The sequence below is a fragment of the Astyanax mexicanus genome, chromosome 20 (genome assembly GCF_023375975.1).
Source record: "Astyanax mexicanus isolate ESR-SI-001 chromosome 20, AstMex3_surface, whole genome shotgun sequence".
Classification (NCBI taxonomy): domain Eukaryota; kingdom Metazoa; phylum Chordata; class Actinopteri; order Characiformes; family Acestrorhamphidae; genus Astyanax; species Astyanax mexicanus.
In genome coordinates, this window is record NC_064427.1 from 2,096,143 (window position 1) to 2,114,860 (window position 18,718).

Genomic DNA, 18,718 nt, shown 5'->3' on the forward strand with positions numbered 1-18,718 from the left:
TGGCGAGCTGCCCGCGCCCGCGCGCTGAGGGCGAGGCGTCTGTGCTGTGCTGTGTTGTGATGTGATGTGTTTTGGTTCAGTTCAGTTTAGTTTATTTTTTTATCCGTATTAATATGATCGTTATTTAGGTATGCATCGAGATTCATTATTAATCAGTTTATTACATTTAAGATTTTGCTATAAAGTTTCAATCCCATAAGCATTTTGAGGCAGGAGAGGTCCCTAGAGATGGAGAGGCACAAAGTCTATGGGACAAAGAAATAAACAGCTTGTACACAAGAGGGCAGACAAGTAAAATAAATGGTGATTGCTAGTAGTTACCAGTCTAAAGTTTGGACACACTTTCGCATCTTTATTTCTTTCTTTCAGATGCTTTAAAAGTAAGTATTGATTAAATAAGTTATATAGACAAAATGACCTGGACTCAACCCAGGAATTCCAGGTTTCAGGGATTTGTTTTTGTTTTTTGGAGAACAAAATATTTCACCCACCTTTTTGGTTGGGTGCTAGTGGATATATGTATCATAAAATTCATACCTCATAAAATCCCACCTTTTTCTGTCTCTAATACATTGAAACAACATTGGTCTCCATATATTCTTATAGCCTATAGCCTACATAGTTGGTCTTTCAAAGTAGAAAGGGACATTTAAATAATGATTATTAATATTGTTATTTGTGCTGAAATCAAGAGTATTAAAATATTCGACATTATACTAGGTGTAGAAACTAGATTTTAAAGCATTGGTGTCAGAATTGATTGCATTAGAACACCTAATACTTTCAGTAGAAGATGTGTCCACAGCATGCGAAGAATTTGGCCGAAGAATTTGTTTTTAAACAGATTTTATTATTTACAGTATATTCTATTTTGCTATTATTAATATCACAAACCCAATACTGGTGGTTTTAATTAAGGTGTAATTTAATTTGTGAATAATGTAACAGATGAAAAGAAACCTTTACGTATAGTAAAAACAAACAAACAAAAATGTTTACAATCAAATCCCAAAGGAGTTGAATTAAATTATGCAGCAAATGTATACAGTGATACTATTATTCATGCTGTATCTGACATGTTAATGAGCTAATGAGTTGCAATAGATAGAACATACGTTATTTTTAAAATGTATTCCACATATAATTAAATATATAACCCACATATGTTTGTGTATGTGTATGGGAGAGCAGTGTTTGGGTCTGTATTGTGTCTTTAAATCCGCCCTCAGTAGGTGGGCGTTTCTCCCGCTTCTCTACAGGCAGCGGCAATGACTCTAACCTTACTCACATAAATATGACTCACTGAAATATGCCGAAATATTGCTTTACGTGCGATAATTATATCCATAAACTGCAACCGGAGGAATTTACATTTCGCGGCGTATTTTTGCGAAATCTGGATGGAAGGTAGGATAAATATTCCAGTGTTTTTAATCTCCCATCTTTACAAAGAGCGAATAGCGATGAAGAGAGGGGCTATTCTAGCGTATTACTAATGTTACACACGCTGAACATCGTTTATAAACTACTATTTTATTGTCAGATGTGGAAATATGGCGAATATTGACTCATAATCCCCCTCCAGCACATTCCAGCAGCTTCCATCCACCGTGTTGTTTATATTGACTCTATACTGTGGGCCTGAGAGCAGCAGCAGCATCAGCAGCGGACTGGAGGTGCCTTTCTCTTCTGTTTAAAACATTATATAACCTTTTTATTATATTATCTGCGTTATTTTAATGCCCCGCGTGCGTTTTACTTTATTTTTAATCTAGGACAATCCGCAATGATCCTTAATTTACTGACAAATTTATATTTTTAATAAATTAATAATTTATTATTCCGTATTCGTAGCAATATTAGCAATATATGTTGTTACTGTTTTATATTATTTATATTAAATAATACATTTATTTAGTAATAATAGATAGATACATCTTTTTTCGTTACTTTTTTTCTTATTCTGCCACCTGTTTGTTGAGGTAAGTAAACCACAGGTCGGTTTATATATTTATATATGAAAAGGTATTCATGAAATATACATTTGAAATGTATGAAAATCATATGGATTATATGTATTTAATTGGCCAATTAGTGTATTTAAAAAATAAAAAGACGTTAAAAAACAACATTTGTTATAATTTGTTATAACATTTGTAATAATCTACCACCTGTTAAGGTAAGGAAAAATGTTTAAAAAAAAATATATATAAAAAATATTAAACAAATAATAACCTAACTTCGAGAAATGCTACATATTTGTGTTTAAAAATGGTATTTTAAAACCTTTAGTCTGATTTTGTATTCCAGATGTATTTTGGAAAGAAATATAATGTATTTGATGTGTACTAAAATATGTGTACATACATTTGATTCCACATAAATGATACTATTATATATTTTATTTTAACATTTATTAACACATTAATAATAGACAAAAACAATCTTTTAATCTGCCACCTGTTTTGATGTATTTTTTCTTTACAGAGTTCCATTAAAAATCTCCACAGATGGCGTTTATGTCCAGATTCTCGCGGTCCCGGAGCAACTCGAGATCTCCGAGCAGACGGGAGTCTGATAAAGGGTCACCAGTGTTAACCGTCTCTGAACTGGAGCGTCTTCTGTACACGGGGAAAACAGCCTGTAATCATGCAGATGAGGTCTGGCCCAGGCTTTACATTGGAGACCAGTGAGTGTTTCGTTGCTTCGTTGTTAGACCTTGTAAAGTAATATTAAATCAGTTTAAAATCATTAGTGACCACTATGTTAATAAATATTATTAATGTCATGCACAACAACACTTTTATTTTTTTACTTATAATAACAATCATGTGAATCTAGCAGTTGTTCTTTATGTTTTATCAAAAATCTTAATTGCAGGGATTTATTGTGACCAAAATGTTATGTGTTATAATGCCTGTATGTAGGCCTGGACAATAATTCGATAACGGTATTTATCGCGATAAGAAATGTTTCAATAACGGTGATATCATTTTTGTGTCATATCGATATGTATTATTTACAGAAACACGGCTCAGCTGCGCTCCGTTCGGCCCCTAAAATCTCTCGTGCTGAAATCTCTCGCGCTGAAAATCTCTCGCGCTGAAGCTCGGCCGCGCTCCGGTCAGCATCTAAAATCTCTCGCGCTGAAACTCGGCCGCGCTCCGGTCAGCATCTAAAACCTCTCGCGCTGAAATCTCTCGCGCTGAAGCTCGGCCGCGCTCCGGTCAGCATCTAAAACCTCTCGCGCTGAAATCTCTCGCGCTGAAACTCGGCCGCGCTCCGGTCAGCATCTAAAACCTCTCGCGCTGAAATCTCTCGCGCTGAAACTCGGCCGCGCTCCGGTCAGCATCTAAAACCTCTCGCGCTGAAACTCGCGCTGAAATCTCTCGCGCTGAAGCTCGGCCGCGCTCCGGTCAGCATCTAAAATCTCTCGCGCTGAAACTCGGCCGCGCTCCGGTCAGCGCTCCGGTCAGCATCTAAAATCTCTCGCGCTGAAACTCGGCCGCGCTCCGGTCAGCATCTAAAATCTCTCGCGCTGAAACTCGGCCGCGCTCCGGTCAGCATCTAAAACCTCTCGCGCTGAAACTCGCGCTGAAATCTCTCGCGCTGAAGCTCGGCCGCGGTCCGGTCAGCATCTAAAATCTCTCGCGCTGAAACTCGGCCGCGCTCCGGTCAGCATCTAAAATCTCTCGCGCTGAAACTCGGCCGCGCTCCGGTCAGCATCTAAAATCTCTCGCGCTGAAACTCGGCCGCGCTCCGGTCAGCATCTAAAATCTCTCGCGCTGAAACTCGGCCGCGCTCCGGTCAGCATCTAAAATCTCTCGCGCTGAAACTCGGCCGCGCTCCGGTCAGCATCTAAAACCTCTCGCGCTGAAATCTCTCGCGCTGAAGCTCGGCCGCGGTCCGGTCAGTATCTAAAATCTCTCGCGCTGAAACTCGGCCGCGCTCCGGTCAGCATCTAAAACCTCTCGCGCTGAAACTCGCACTGAAATCTCTCACGCTGAAACTCGGCCGCGCTCCGGTCAGCATCTAAAATCTCTCGCGCTGAAAATCTCTCGCGCTGAAACTCGGCCGCGCTCCGGTCAGCATCTAAAATCTCCTTTTAGAATCTCCTAAATTTCTTTATTCTGGCTGAAACACTTTTGTAGTTTATGTTATATCTAAGTTATTTATAGTTATAAAAGCCTACAGGTTTGCTTATTTGACTGTGATATCATGTTCCTTTTATGTATATAAAGGCTTTTTTTTTCCTTATCCTGGTTGAAGCACTTTTGTTTTGATCTGTTAAATTTGTTTACGGAAGAATAAGAAGCTTTGCCTCTGTTGTAAATGTAAAGTTATTTATATTGGTAATATGTACAGTACAGGCCAAAAGTTTGGACATACCTTCTTATTCAATGCGTTTTCTTTATTTTAATGACTCTTTCATTTCATGACGCATTGAATAAGAAGGTGTGTCCAAACCTTTGGCTTGTACTGTATATAGGTTATAGGCTTGTGTTTGACAGAGATGTCATGTTTTTATTTTGCTATAAGTGATTAAAAGTGATCATTGGTTTATTTTGACCATTTTTTATTTCTAAAGTATTATATAGTTTTTGTGAAAGGAGGCTTTAAAGACTTAAGTTTTTCTTAGGCCTTCAAAATATTTATGTCGATATCGAAATTATATCGTATCGACCGAAATTATGGAATATATCGTGATATAAATTTTGGCCATATCGTCCAGCACTACCTGTATGCTTATGCAGAGCGTTTTGTGTTTGCTTTTTAAGGAAAAAACTTGTTATAAACTATCTTTCTATCTTTCAGGGACATCGCTTCAGACCGGCGAGAACTGATAAAGCTTGGGATCACACACATTCTCAATTGTGCTCAGAGTAAATGGCGGGGCGGGGCCGAGTACTACGAGGGCATGAACATCACCTACCACGGCATCGAGGCCCACGACTCGCCCTCCTTCGACATGAGCGTCAACTTCTACCCTGCAGCCGAGTTCATTCACAAAGCCCTCAGCATGGGAGGTAGGAAGTCTCATTCACAATTGGGTGGAAAAGATCACTGATTTATCAAAAATATCAAAATCTGGTCTGCCACACCTAAACCACACTACACTATTATTACTGTCTACCTCACAAAAAAACAGAACTATCAGTATTTTAAAAAAATTAATCATGATCTTAAATAAGATTATTCACAGAATTGTTTTTGTGCCATATTTAAATGGAATTCATTTAAATGGATATTTAGTACATGTTTATTTTGTGCTAAAAATTGGCTTGGTTTTGATACTGTTGTTTTAATAATAATTAAAAGTGAATAAAATCTGCCAAAGTATCAGATCCTGACTTAGTATCAGCAGATACTCATAATCAAATGACTCCTAACACCCCTAACGTGGTCTTGTAATTTTACTCTATTGCCTCAGTCCACATACTTCTTTCGCTCTGATTTCTCAGCTTGTGCAGAAATGCATGTGTAACTGTAGGGGGAGCCCAGAACCAAGAAATACTGATTCTCACATAATGCTGCTAGAGTTTTGTGTGTTACATTGTGTGTGTCTATGTGTGTGTATGTTTCTGCAGGAACAGTATTGGTACACTGTGCGGTGGGGGTGAGTCGCTCAGCCACGCTGGTGCTGGCCTACCTTATGATACGCCAGAACATGACTTTAGTAGAGGCCATCAAGACTGTCAAAGATCACCGCGGCGTCATCCCCAACCGGGGCTTCCTCCGGCAGCTCAACGGCCTGGACAGTATTCTTCGGGCCAGCCGCAGTGCGTCATGAAACCGCGGGTAAAGGTTTGAACCTGGCTGGCAGACCTCTGCCTCTGTCAGTGTGTGTTTAAACAACAGTACGAGTGTAAGAAGTTCGGTACAGTAATTCCCACTGTTGTCCTGTGATCAGTAGAAATGCCTTACTACATTAAGACCTCTTGAGGTGTGCATATACTGCCTTATTCACTACTAACCTTTCACCTTCTGCTCACATGACCACATCACAGAGCACTTCCTGCCAGTTTAGTTTTATTGTTTTTTTAATCACAGCCACAAAAGAGGGCCTACGAAGAAAACTTTTACAGTAAAATCACAAAAAAAAGAGACGAGGGTCCTGTGCAGGCTAAAGGTCGATTTATATAGGGCTGCAACTAATAATTATTTTAATAATTGTTTAATTTGGCGATTATTTTTCTGATTAATCAATTATTATTCTGATAAAAAGGATATATTTATTAATACAATTTATTATTATTTATTTAATATATTTGACTAGATATTGTTCAGATATGAAAGGTTTTAGAATTACAACTAATGTCATTATTAAAAATATTTGTGTTTACATGAGTAATTAACCTGAGAGTTACAGTAATTTTACACAACAACAGTGTATGTAATGTAAAAACATTTTTACACATTGTCAGAAAATACCTCAAAAAGGTTAATTTATTATTAAACAATGTTTGGATTGGTTTTCTTTTACTCTGAATGTAGCTAGGTAACTGCCACTGCAGCGCTTGCAATTGACGTAGACCTTATAAAACTAATCAATTATAAAATAGTTGCCAACTATTTAAAAATGTTTTAATTGATTTAACTGATTTTAATTGATTTTACTCGATTTAATTGGTTCGTTAGTTGTAGCCCTATATTCATACTTCTACAGTGAGGTGATACAGACTCTATGACGTAGCCTGTGCAATTGGCCTACGCTGTTGTAAGCATTTATACTTGTGCATTGGTCTGTCTGATGAAATGTCATCGTGAGAATACAATGCTCAGTGGACCAATCACAGTCGTTTTCATGTGTAGAAACGCAAAGGCTACGGCATAGATTTGACGCAGAAGCATAAATTGACCTTTAGTATTGTTTTAGCTTTGTATATATAAAATAATACTACAGTTACCATATTAGTCCTCCTAAACCACTACACTTCCCACAATCCCATGCAAATCCAGTGACTTAAAGTTTTCTGGGTGGCGTGCACTGAACTGTGACCTTCATACCATGATGTATTGTTACAAAATACTCGTATTGTTACACCTGTAGTATCACAATACTGTGCAAACTAATTATTGAATTAGTATAGAACTCATCAAAGACTGATGATTGGTCTCTAATTTTTGCACAGTACTGTATATTCTGAAGTATCCAAAGAAATGAGAAGTGTAAGCAAGTATGAAACCACAACACCGGATGGATAGATTCATTTTATTCATCCGTTTTAAGGGTTCCATGCAGCATCTTCTAGCACTAATGGAGAAACTCCATAAGGTGCTAATTAAACTTCTAAAACGGCACCTTTATATTTTTAACCAGCAGAGTTAAAGGAGTACACAGATATTTATCAACCCAATCTCCATCTGCCACATGTCTAACAAAAACTTATTACCACAGACAACAATTTATATGAGACTCAGTGTACTTTGAAAATATTTAAACTGTAACCAAAAAAAATCATAGTATTTTTTCTGCATTATGATCAATAACAGAAAAACAAAAACTAATAGTTTAACAGCTTAAATGTCTGTATATTGTTATAAAGTTTTGCAGTACCACCCCAGACCAGTAGGGTGCAGCATACAAGCACAAATTTACTATACTAAGCATTAAAGGTCCAGTTTGTAACTAAATATAAACGATCATCTGAACAAATATTTGGGCTGAAAATGAATTGGCCTATATGATACATATATGATCGACTGTTCTATTGCATTATCTTGCATTAATATATTTTTTCACCTATTGTCCAAAGTATTTGAATGTCACAGGTGCATCAGATGGAGATTTGGTTGGAAAATGCTGTCATATTTCTTTCAAGATTCATTTTATTATGTCATGATACCATTTCGACATGACGTAACACAATTCAGGCATCATTTATGCAACCGTTGTGGTGTTCTGCAGCTCTCAATGTAGCAGTAATGTGGCACACTTTTATACAGAGTGCACGCAATATGACACAGACCTGCAACGACACTCCAGATCAAAGACTTTTTGCTGTAAAGCAAAACTAAGCAAACTAAGTTTCTACATTCAGTTGCAGTATTACATTTTTTCCTGTTGAAATCACCAGTAAATGTAAATTACCAATGAATTTTATAATGTTTTACATGTAATTTATCTAAACAGATGCCACTGTTAAGTATCCAGTGTAATATTGACTATCAGGCTACTACTAGTCTTATTACATTTATTTATAGTACATGTTTACTCCTCAACATCACCAAAACAAACAAACAATGAAAAAAAAACATGAATATAACATCAGTGTTATGTGAATGGACTGGTTTTGAAGGAACTGGGACCACTAAAACCCTGTATGTCAATAAGTGGAACTTTACTGCACACCAATCTGTGTCTTATCAACAGTTTCTCTGTGTTCTTTAACATCGTACAGAGAAATGGATGCCAGCCAACATGCTCAGGTGGGGCTCATATGGGTTTTATCCTGTTGGGCATGGGGTCTGAGTGGGTTTGTACATGTATTGTTATTGGGACCTCAGTTGGGCTTCTCGAATAGTGCCCATCATTACAGCCCACCTTAATTCCAAATGGGTCTCATCTATGCCTTCTGTGTAGTGTACAACCTAGATAAACCTGCTAAACCTGCATTAGCTACAAAGGATGAGGCCCATAGCTAGCATGCTAAAGCCATGTAATTGATGTTAGATGAGCCTGGTCATTGGCATGTACATATCGCATTAGCGATGTAGAATCAGCCTGTTTGCCGGTGTGCTATCACTGCAGTAAAGATATAGGAAAAAGTTCGTAGCTTGCATGCTAATGCCACAATAGCAATGTTGGATAAGCCTGAACGCTGGCATGCCAACATGGAACCCATAGACAAAACTCTGGCCTGCCCATCCAGACCCCACATGGACATGTTATCTGGCATCTCATAGAGTAGTGATTATACTCTGTGTGTACACGTATATACAAACTTAGGTATTTCTAAATCCAGTGAATGGAAGTGATAAATACCTCAGCTGTGCTGTTCCACCGCGTCAGTGTTCGTAACATGCTACGTTGTTATTCATTACGCTGGAAATGTAGATTTTGGGTCCTTGCCACCGACGTGTGTGCCTAGTGTGAATAAGCCTGGACGTGTTATCGCGAGTTGTTAGAGTTAGAATTGTGATCGTGAGCTGTAGGTTTCTTCTTTTTCTTCAAGTGTCTTGTGAAAAGTTGTGTAACATAGTTATTTATGCTGTTGTGACAGAAGGACATACTTATGTATATTCCATGTGTACCATGTTTGTATTTACAGAGAAATAACTTGCAAGTCAGCCTGCATGGTATTATAGTAAGCTTTAAAGGGCCCATATCTTACAATTCATTTAGCTGTATTTTATTGCTTATATAATGAAATGTTGTATAAATAATATTTGTGTTACTGTGCTTTTAAAGAAATATATATGACAACAAGGGCTCCCAAAGTTTATGCTACTAACAGCCCCAGAATACAAAAATGTATTCGACCATGTAAAATCTTAAATAAAACATATACAGTAAACAACTGTAAAACTAATATTAAGATAGCTACTTCAGAGATAGCTAATCCACCAGCAAGCTTTGTGGGTCAAGTGACTGTACTATGGCAGACCACTCAGCAAGCCCATATGTGTTATTTATCTATTTATTTTTATGTATATAAGTAGAATTTAAATAAACTAAAGTTAAGAGCAAAATTATAGGCCCCCAGCAGCACCACTGCCATCCTCTGGGGCCACAGGTTTAAAACACGATACATGATTTTTGATTTATTAACTATTAATACTTAGAAAAAAATCGAATTTAAATAATAAATCTCATAACTAACTCTCACTTTCTTACCCCTCCAGTATCTTTTCTCTCTGTCTCTCTCAAATTTAAAAAAGGTTTTTTTTGTCCAACAGGAACAATACAAATATAAAACACACTTTACAAAAGTTTTTTTTATTAGATTAAAAGTGAATTGGATATTTTAAAACGTCTTCACCTCTTAAATAAACTTTCTCATTTTAAATTGAGGAAAATTTGTTTTTAATGATATGGGTCCTTTAACTATTGTCATGAATCCAACCTATCCATAGGCAGTGTTACCTTCCTGAATGTTGTTGCTATCAAAAACAGCTGGATGCTGTTTTGTTTAAAAGGGTTACTAAAAACCAGCATTTCATGTTCCAGTCACTCTGTACTGCCTACATTGTCTTTAAAGACACTCTCAGTGTGAATCCATTCCTATTTAAAGTGTATCTTGTCATCGGGGTGGGATTTTGACCCATTTTGGTCTGTAGGATGATTCATCAGCATACATAATCAGATCTGGGGTCGGCTAAATAAAGCGGTGTGTTGGGTTCAGAGTCCTGGTCTTGGTGCTGTCTGTAATCTGTCAGTACATAATGTTCGTATTATAGCTGGATTTCATGTCGTGTGCTGTTCTTTTCGTGCCTGATTGTGTCCTCCCATTTTAAAATGAACCTTTCTACAGTATAGCTATACTTGAATTATTTTTGATGGATTTCATTTTTTTATTACTTGTTCTATCGTAAATAAAAAGAATGACAAAACTAAAGAGTGATTTGTTTTATTTTCAATAAGTGCTTTTGCATTCTTTTGTTTCCTTAACTCTTTTCCAACTACTGCCAATCAAAGCAGCATCACAGCAAGCGCGGAGGAAAGTGCCGGATCTCCAGCTCTGATACATCAGCTAAAAGACGGCCAGCATCACAATGGGAGTGATAAGGGGAGAGAGGTGTATTTGCTATTTAAGTTGGGGAAAAGCAGTTTGTTATTATTATTATTATTATTATTATTATTATTATTATTATTATTATTATTATTATTATTATTATTATTATTATTATTATGTAATTATTATATAATAACAACAACAAGAACAACAACAATAATAATAATAATAATAATAATAATAATGATCAAACCCTCACCATAATTCTTTTGTTTAAAAACAAAATCACAGGGATGTCGTGAGCAGGAGGTATTGAGGGACCATTTAACTTTCCTCTTTAAAGTGTACATGTCCTGCTGTTATACAGTATTATTGACTAATATAGTTTCTAGGCTCCTGCTTCCTGGTTTTAGACAGTTGTTGACGGTTCACTTATAGCTTTCCAGTTAAGGAAACAACTGAGAATTGATCTTTGTTTAATTCCCGTCTGCACAGGAAGCTTCCTCTTTCCAGATAAACAGTGTTTGGCAGCACAATCATTTCAAAGGAGTATGCTTTATATACATTTAATACAATATAAATGAATCTGTATTGCATCTAATAATTAACTAGTCAGTTTTTATATTGTTATTTTAAGATCTAGAGATGGTCATAATAATAATAGAAGTCTTTGTTTGGATAACACTTAAGGATTTGAGAAGTGATTTAATTTCAATCAAAGAGAGAAAAGGGGGATTTTTTTGGTTTGTGAATAAAGAATATGGCATGTATGATTTAATATGAAAATTAACAATATATGCTATGGGTTTATTAGATGTATTGTTTTAGTTACAAATTATATATAAGTGAGTGTAAAAGAACAGATAATATTAAGCGGATTGGGGCTGCGAGTGGTCCAGCGGCCTAAGGTGCTGCCAATATGATCGGGAGCTTGCTGGTTTGAGTCCTAGTCATGCAGCTTGCCATCAGCTGCTGGAGCCCTGAGAGAGTACAAATGGCCTTGCTCTCTCTGGGTGGGTAGATCGCTTACTTTCCCCACATCACTCCTAGGGTGAATAGGGTGATGTTACTCGGCAATGCTGCATCAGCAGCAGTTCGAAAAGAGGCGGAGTCTGACTTCACATGTGGGGGAGTCCTAATGAGTGGTAAATTAAATAAAATAATTAAAATAATAATTAAATTTTAAAAAATTATATATATATATTAAGGGGATTAAAAATTAGAAACATAAATCTACTATATTAAACTACGTTACTGAACTATTAATGCCAGTAATTATAACAATATACACCGTTAATATACCCTTAATATCATTGGCTGCGAGCTTGAGAGTTAATTCATTACTAGCCAATCATTTCTGTGTGTTCGTAGAAACCAGCCAATTGTAGTGTAGGGGGCGGGACTTGTCGTCATAGGGTCTCTAAGGTAACCCCAGTCTTGCCATTGATGCGGATCATATTGAAGCGGTGCAGCGCGTGACAGCAGCCCGCGCGCTGCGGTCCGAATGGAGGCGTGAAGCGGAGAAAATGCCTCGGTGTGGAGGATCCCTGCAGCCCGCGGAGCCGCTTACACACCAGCTTCAGAGAATCCAGTGGTAATGGTGAGATTTCTGCGGGTATTAATTAAACTAACACGGGGCTCTTCCCCGCCATCAGAACCCGGGGCTCTGCAACAGTTCCCCGCATACCCTAAAGAGGGAGCGAGGGGTGAAGGGAGCACTGTTTATTAACTTTAACCCCTTTATCTTTTATTATCTTACTCTTCTCTTTAAATACATATTTATATATATATATATTTACTGATTTAGAGCTGTAGTTGTAGCTGTAAATGTTGTAAAAGCAAAAAAATACAATTAAACTGTAACTGTTATATATATATATATACTGCATATTCTGTACATTTCATATTAATAACTAGTTTAATTACGCGTATTAAGCCAAATTCTTGTTTTTTGTTCTTATAGCTTCTTAGAAAGTCATGTAGTTATCCCTCAGTTCCACTTCCAGTTTCAGTTCCAGTCTTTTACATTCAGTTCCCTTACCATTAACCTTTACAATGAGATGCGCTGATTTAACTGAAGAGCAAGCAAAATAATGATAATAAATAAGCAAACATCTACACAGTGCCAGTTAAAATTTGTACTAGAGTCATCCAAACTATGAAGAAAAATATATATGAAATTATTTTTTAGTAAACAAAAACCTGTTAAACAAACCACAAAGTAGCTCATCTTGCTTAGATTAGACAGTTTTCCACATCTCTGCTGGATTTTCTCAGTCAGCTTTATGAAGTATTCAGGCTTTCAGTTAACAGCTGTGCCGAACTCCTCAAGAGTTAATTACTTGAATTTCTCGTCTCTTAATGTTGATGTTTGAGAGCATCAGTTAAAGTAAAGTAGTGAAGAGGTAGAGTTACAGGTATACAGTGAATAGTGAATATTTGAGTAATGTTCTAATCCATAATATAAGAAGCAACAACTACTCAACTAAATAAAGAAAGAAATACTTTAAGAAAAAAATGAAGGTCAGTCAATCCAAAACATTTCAAGAACTTTGAAAGTATACTCAAATGCAGTCATCACAAAGACCATCAAACACTTTATGATAAAACTGGCACTCATCAGGACCACCACATGAAAGCAAGAGCAAGAATTACCTCTGTTGCTCCTCTACCAGCCTCAGAAACCGCAAGTTAACAGCTCAAAGTCTGGATGATTTTAGAATTAATTTACTGATACTGATCTAATATTTAAAGCAATATTAAATATTATTATCAACTTAACAATATTCAACTGGCCCTTGATCACACAGATTTTATGTGTATGAAGGTGTGTTTTTATACTATGACAGTTATACTAAAATTTGTTTTCGCTAAATATGTTACTTTGTATACAGAAAATGTTTAAATTAACTGAAATGTGTGGTGATATGTATAATATAGTCAGATATTTGCCAATACACAGCCCTTATATCCTAGCAAGAATCTGACTTAAGCCAAACGATGAGCCCTTTCTGATCCTCTCTGATGAAAAGCAGTTCAGATCACACGTCTTTAAAGTTAATGTTCTGTGTCTTTTTTAGGGCACCTGAACGTTCAGGGGATGATCGGCTTTGAGTGCACTATGCCTTCAGTCGCCTTCCAGGATCTGTTTCTCAACATCTATATGGGAATCTTCGGAACTGGAATATTTGTCTTCATACTGAGTCTGATATTCTGCTGCTGCTTTATAAGGTATCCTAACAGTTAGTGTCTTATCCTCCCTCTCCACACATCAGCCTGCATCACAGGTATCAGCAGCTTTCCTACATCCCCATGTCATGTGACAGTGGATGAATCTGCTGCAACGTCAGTGTACAACAAGGTACTTGGTAATAAAATCAAGTGACCTAAAATAAAAAGGACAGCAGCACTTATTTACTTGAGATTTGTTCAACAACAAACACAATAACCAATGAAAACTCTCCAAATACCACAGGTCAGACAATCAGCCAATAAGAAGCTGACGACTCAATTTCACTTGAATAGAAATTAACAAATACAAACAAAGAAAATAATATTTAAATTGTCAATATACAGTGTAATCAATGTACCATTCTACACTCTTAGATAATCACAAAATATTTCCTAATTTAATATTCCTCTTATTGTAAAATCTTTGTTTATACCTTCAGGAAATAAATGTTTGAGGGGGCTTTCACACCTGCCCTGTTTGAGTTTTTTGGGGAGACAGATTCTGACATAGAGCTAGAATTTGGCACAACACCTGCTAATGCAAATCCCAGAACTCATAACTAACATAATACAAAACAATTAATATAATTATAGAGTCTTATTTCATTTTTTTCATTTTGCTCTATATTACCACCTCTTTTTATGTTGAAATTGTTTAATACCTAATATTCTATTTCTTTAACATGTCATGCCACAGGACTAGTTGAATACATTTGTTTGATCAAAAAACATTGGATTGTCTTTTCTTAATACTGTTGTTGATTGTTACATTTACTGTGTTTGTAAATTTCAGAAGGAATTTTAAGAAGTTTTAGGTGGAAGTGTTTCTCCAGTGGAATTCAATTGTCATCTGTGGTATTTGGAGAGTTTTCATTGGTTATTGTGTTGTTGAAGCGTGTATTTACATTTGGATGGTGTTATCTCTAGTCTGAGGATCTGATGTAAGAGGCCTGAGCGCTGAAATGTGCTGGTAAAACTTTGTATCTTTAATAAAAAGAGCAAATCTACAGTAAATAAGTGCTGCACACACACACACACACACACTGTATACACACTTCCTCCTGACATACTCCAGTCATTTGAATAACGGATTTGATGGACAGCGGGTCCGGGGCAGAGAGCACTTCCTCTGGCCTGAAGTACTTCCTGTCTCGAACAATTCATGAGCAGATCCTATCCTCCCTCTTTTTGTTCCCGGTTCTATTTTTAGTGCTCTGTGGGACTTTGTGTCTCAAATCAATAGTTTTTTTTTTTCTACATAAATACAAATCAATTCAGAGTGTAAAACTCACGTTTTATTAATCTGAGATCTACAGCACTCGCTGCAAACAAAAGGAATAAAAATAGGGAAGGTAAAAGTTTGAGTACATGTTTACAGTAAATAGCAAACATTCAAAATAGTGAGCTGTGTTTTTTTATACTGTATTACCAGTCCTTTATTGAAAAACACTTAAAAACATTTTTTAAGAGTGATGGTATTACAAAGCCAGGTTTATAGCAGTTACTAGGAATAAAATAAAGTTCTCATTTTGTTTTATGTTATACAACAGTTAACTTGATCTGACAGAATGGAACCGATCTACTGCGCAGAATGTGAATAAAAAACAGTAGGGGTGGGCGATGTGGCCCTAAATTTATATCATGATATTTTAAGGTATTTTTGCGATAACAATATATTTGCCGATATGACAGAACATTGAATAAATGTAAAGTAAAAATAAAAAATATATACTACTGCAATAAAAACGTTTTATTTAGTATAAATGTAGTGTAGGTTTCACACATTCAGTGTCTGAAACTATTCCTGTTCTATGTCAGTTCTATGCATTTCTGTACCAAGGGTTCATTCTGATACTGTCTCCTTTCAGTAAACTGCGACACCAGGCCCAGTGTGACAGTTTCGGGTATAAAGTGGTAAGTAGTGGATGGCACACACAATTACACACTCTAATACATTTATTAAGAGACGGTATAAGTTCTTTTTTACTGTAGCCTAAACATATTACACATTACGAAACTACAAATATATACAACTCTGTAAAAAATTAAGAGATCACTTTCGTTTTTGAATCAGTTTCTCTGATTTCACTATTTATAGGTATATAGGTATACACTGATCATCCATCTTCCTCTTGATTATATTTCAGAGTTTTTCAATTTGGTAAAATCAAAGAAACTCATCATTTTTAAGTGGTCTCTATTTTTTGATTTCAGCAGACACACCAACAAAGCTGCTCTAATCAGGATTTTTAGTCATATATTTACCACAGCAGTGCTATTCTAATCATACTTTTACTTTAGTTGTGCTATTCTAGTCATGAATTTACCACAGCAGTGCTACTTAATCACATGTGAGTGAAATTGACACAGACAGTAAACATACAAATGCTAAGGCTAAGCTACCTCAGCTAAGGCTACTATCCTAGCTCTGTACAGCTTGTATTTTTCAGCTGAAAAGTTATAAGTGATGCTGAACACTATATTTCATTTCATTTATAAGAGTGGACTGTAAAAATGACCTAAAACCTAAAAAAAATTAACGAGTCATTGTTCAGTGTCAATTATTCTTTTTTTTTAATTATTCGGCCGAGTGCTACTTTGATCCAAAGTTTTCGGCTGCATCACTAGTATAAATATTCTTCATGTGCCTCTGTGTTCGATGCAGGTTGTATTCCGAGGTGAAACGAAGCAGTTAAATATTCATGGGGTGAGTGTGTGTGTGTTTTTGTGTGTTAAAATGATGAGAGATGAATGTATTGATTTTAAGTGCCACCTTAAATTTATTCATCCTTTCAATTCATCTTCTATCCCAGCAAACCTGCGCTGTATGTTTGGAGGACTTCAGGATAAGAGATGAGATTGGAATGTTGCCATGCCAACATGGATTTCACAAAAGGTATTTCTGCACAAATGCCCAGGATATGAAATATATTTTATTATATTAGTCATTCAAAGGAAGAATGGTCCTTAAGGGGGATCACAGACGTATTGTTGGCAATAAACAGGAAGCTTTCTACCTGTCTAGGCTCGGGTGTGTTATTTGTATTATTGCCTCTTTTTGACATAATGCGAATATGGCAGTTTCTTTTATTTTATTTAGATTTAATGATGAATGCTCCAAAATTACTTAGTATAAAATCTTATTATATTGACTTCCATTAAAAATAGTAATTTAGAGGTTTAACAGAGCCAGAATTCAGTATATCGATATTTGAACAAAACTGGCATTGCAATATTTTGTTGTTCTGTGATATGTATTGCAGTATTAAAATTGATGCCATGATATGTATGATTTAATTTGCCTTATAAAATCTTCTCTGGGTTCTATGTAATCAGTTTTGGTCTAGATTTCTTTTTACCCATCCAGACTTTGTTTATTTTCTTTTGTTGAATTTTTGTCTTCATATCTGAAATCCATTGTAAGCCATTTTAAATGGGGGCACCGGGTTCGAATCCTGGTCATGCAGCTTGTCATCAGCTGACGGAGCCCTGAGAGAGCACAATTGGCCTTGCTCTCTCTGGATGGGTACAGTAGATGGCGCTCTTTTCCATCATCACTGCTAGGGTGATGTGGATCAGCACAAAGCTGCATCTGTGAGCTGATGTATCAGAACTGAGTTGCTGCACTTTTTCTCTGAGTGCACTGTGATGCTACTCTGCAATTCTGCATCAGCAGCAGTTCAAAAAAGGCGGAGTCTGACTTAAAATGTTTCCGAGAAGGCGTGTGCTAGTGGGTTGGATAATTGGCTCTGTAAAATTGGGGTGAAAATGGGATAAAAAAAAATATATATATATATATCTCTTAAGATGTTCTTTGCATGTACGGTTCTAACTCTGGTTTACCTGTGTTACAGGTGTCTGGTGAAGTGGCTGGAGGTGCGCTGCGTTTGCCCCATGTGCAACAAACCACTTAGCGCCCGAGCAGAGAGGGTCGCCAGCATACTGGATGAACTGGTGTAAAGGGCTGCTATGACCAGCTGCATCAAAGGGTCATACGATCCTATTAACTATTTATCATGGGAAGATGTTCAGATCTTCACATTGGTCATTAATCAGTGGACATTCAGACCTGTAGCGGAGATCAATCTCTCAATAGACTGTATTTAAACAGTTTCTGAATAATCCACCTGCACCTGTGCACCTGTGACACAGTCTCTCCAGGTGCACTATATGGACAAAAGTATTGGACACCTGTTTATCCTGCTTTTGTTGGAGTAACTGTCTCTACTATCCATGGAACATATACTGGAGAGCTTCTGGAGCATTGCTGTGAGGTTATGATTGCATTTAACAGTATACAGTATCAGTATCGGATTGAGCTCCATCATTACAGAGAACACTGTTCCACTGCTCCACAACATTTATAGCCCACACCTGGCATTAGACTTGATGCCAATACAGTAGGTTCATGTTTATCCTCTACAGAGAGTCCTATTCTATTGGCAGCACTTCTCTACAGGGACTAGACAAGCTGAGAGTGTGTGTGTGTGCATTTGCACATCTGTGTCAGCAATGGATGTAACTTAAAATAGCTGACTGCAGCATTCATTAGAGGGGGTGTCCACAAACATCTGGACATATAGTGTAGTTTTGTGTAGTGTAGCTACAATAACATATAAAGACACATATAGACAGCTGTTACCAGAGTGCAATCAGTAATTAATGATTCCTTAATGGATCCAAATATGAAAAACAAAGAATTAAACATTAAACACAAAGTGCTTTTTTTTCCTCAAAATGCTTGTAAAAGTGTTTTTACTTAATAATATTTCATCCAGCATCACATTGTCTTTCAAAAATGATGCCACCAC

At 36.6% G+C, this 18,718-nt stretch overlaps 2 protein-coding genes across 6 annotated transcripts; both read left to right on the top strand.

Moving 5' to 3' along the window:
- The first annotated feature begins 166 nt into the window (after positions 1-166).
- Positions 167-5,887, top strand: LOC103042694 (dual specificity phosphatase 26). 4 transcript variants are annotated; one of them, XM_022680820.2, is made up of 4 exons: positions 167-380; positions 2,488-2,689; positions 4,816-5,027; positions 5,589-5,887. In XM_022680820.2, exons 2-4 carry the CDS (start codon positions 2,511-2,513, stop codon positions 5,789-5,791), a joined length of 594 nt encoding a protein of 197 aa, XP_022536541.1. In that variant the 5' UTR covers positions 167-380; positions 2,488-2,510; the 3' UTR covers positions 5,792-5,887. The 4 variants fall into 4 exon arrangements, with proteins under 4 accessions (XP_022536541.1, XP_022536542.1, XP_007250335.1 ...); XM_022680821.2 differs by lacking the exon at positions 167-380 and adding an exon at positions 1,137-1,407 and having other exon boundaries at positions 2,511-2,689; XM_007250273.3 differs by lacking the exon at positions 167-380 and adding an exon at positions 1,147-1,407.
- A 6,230-nt stretch (positions 5,888-12,117) lies between these two features.
- On the top strand, positions 12,118-18,641 carry LOC103042387 (RING finger protein 122). 2 transcript variants are annotated; one of them, XM_022680825.2, is made up of 6 exons: positions 12,118-12,276; positions 13,757-13,907; positions 15,776-15,821; positions 16,573-16,614; positions 16,721-16,803; positions 17,762-18,641. In XM_022680825.2, exons 2-6 carry the CDS (start codon positions 13,777-13,779, stop codon positions 17,865-17,867), a joined length of 408 nt encoding a protein of 135 aa, XP_022536546.1. In that variant the 5' UTR covers positions 12,118-12,276; positions 13,757-13,776; the 3' UTR covers positions 17,868-18,641. The 2 variants fall into 2 exon arrangements, with proteins under 2 accessions (XP_022536546.1, XP_022536547.1); XM_022680826.2 differs by having other exon boundaries at positions 12,118-12,270.
- Positions 18,642-18,718: the final 77 nt, after the last annotated feature.

Bases quoted from the DNA above. Each gene is read 5' to 3' on its own strand.
- LOC103042694 (XM_022680820.2), top strand. From the start codon at position 2,511: ATGGCGTTTATGTCCAGATTCTCGCGGTCCCGGAGCAACTCGAGATCT. The intron at 2,690-4,815 runs GTGAGTGTTTCG...TCTATCTTTCAG, and splicing joins AGGCTTTACATTGGAGACCA to GGACATCGCTTCAGACCGGC. The intron at 5,028-5,588 runs GTAGGAAGTCTC...ATGTTTCTGCAG, and splicing joins CAAAGCCCTCAGCATGGGAG to GAACAGTATTGGTACACTGT.
- LOC103042387 (XM_022680825.2), top strand. From the start codon at position 13,777: ATGATCGGCTTTGAGTGCACTATGCCTTCAGTCGCCTTCCAGGATCTG. The intron at 16,615-16,720 runs GTGAGTGTGTGT...CTTCTATCCCAG, and splicing joins AGCAGTTAAATATTCATGGG to CAAACCTGCGCTGTATGTTT. The intron at 16,804-17,761 runs GTATTTCTGCAC...CCTGTGTTACAG, and splicing joins CAACATGGATTTCACAAAAG to GTGTCTGGTGAAGTGGCTGG.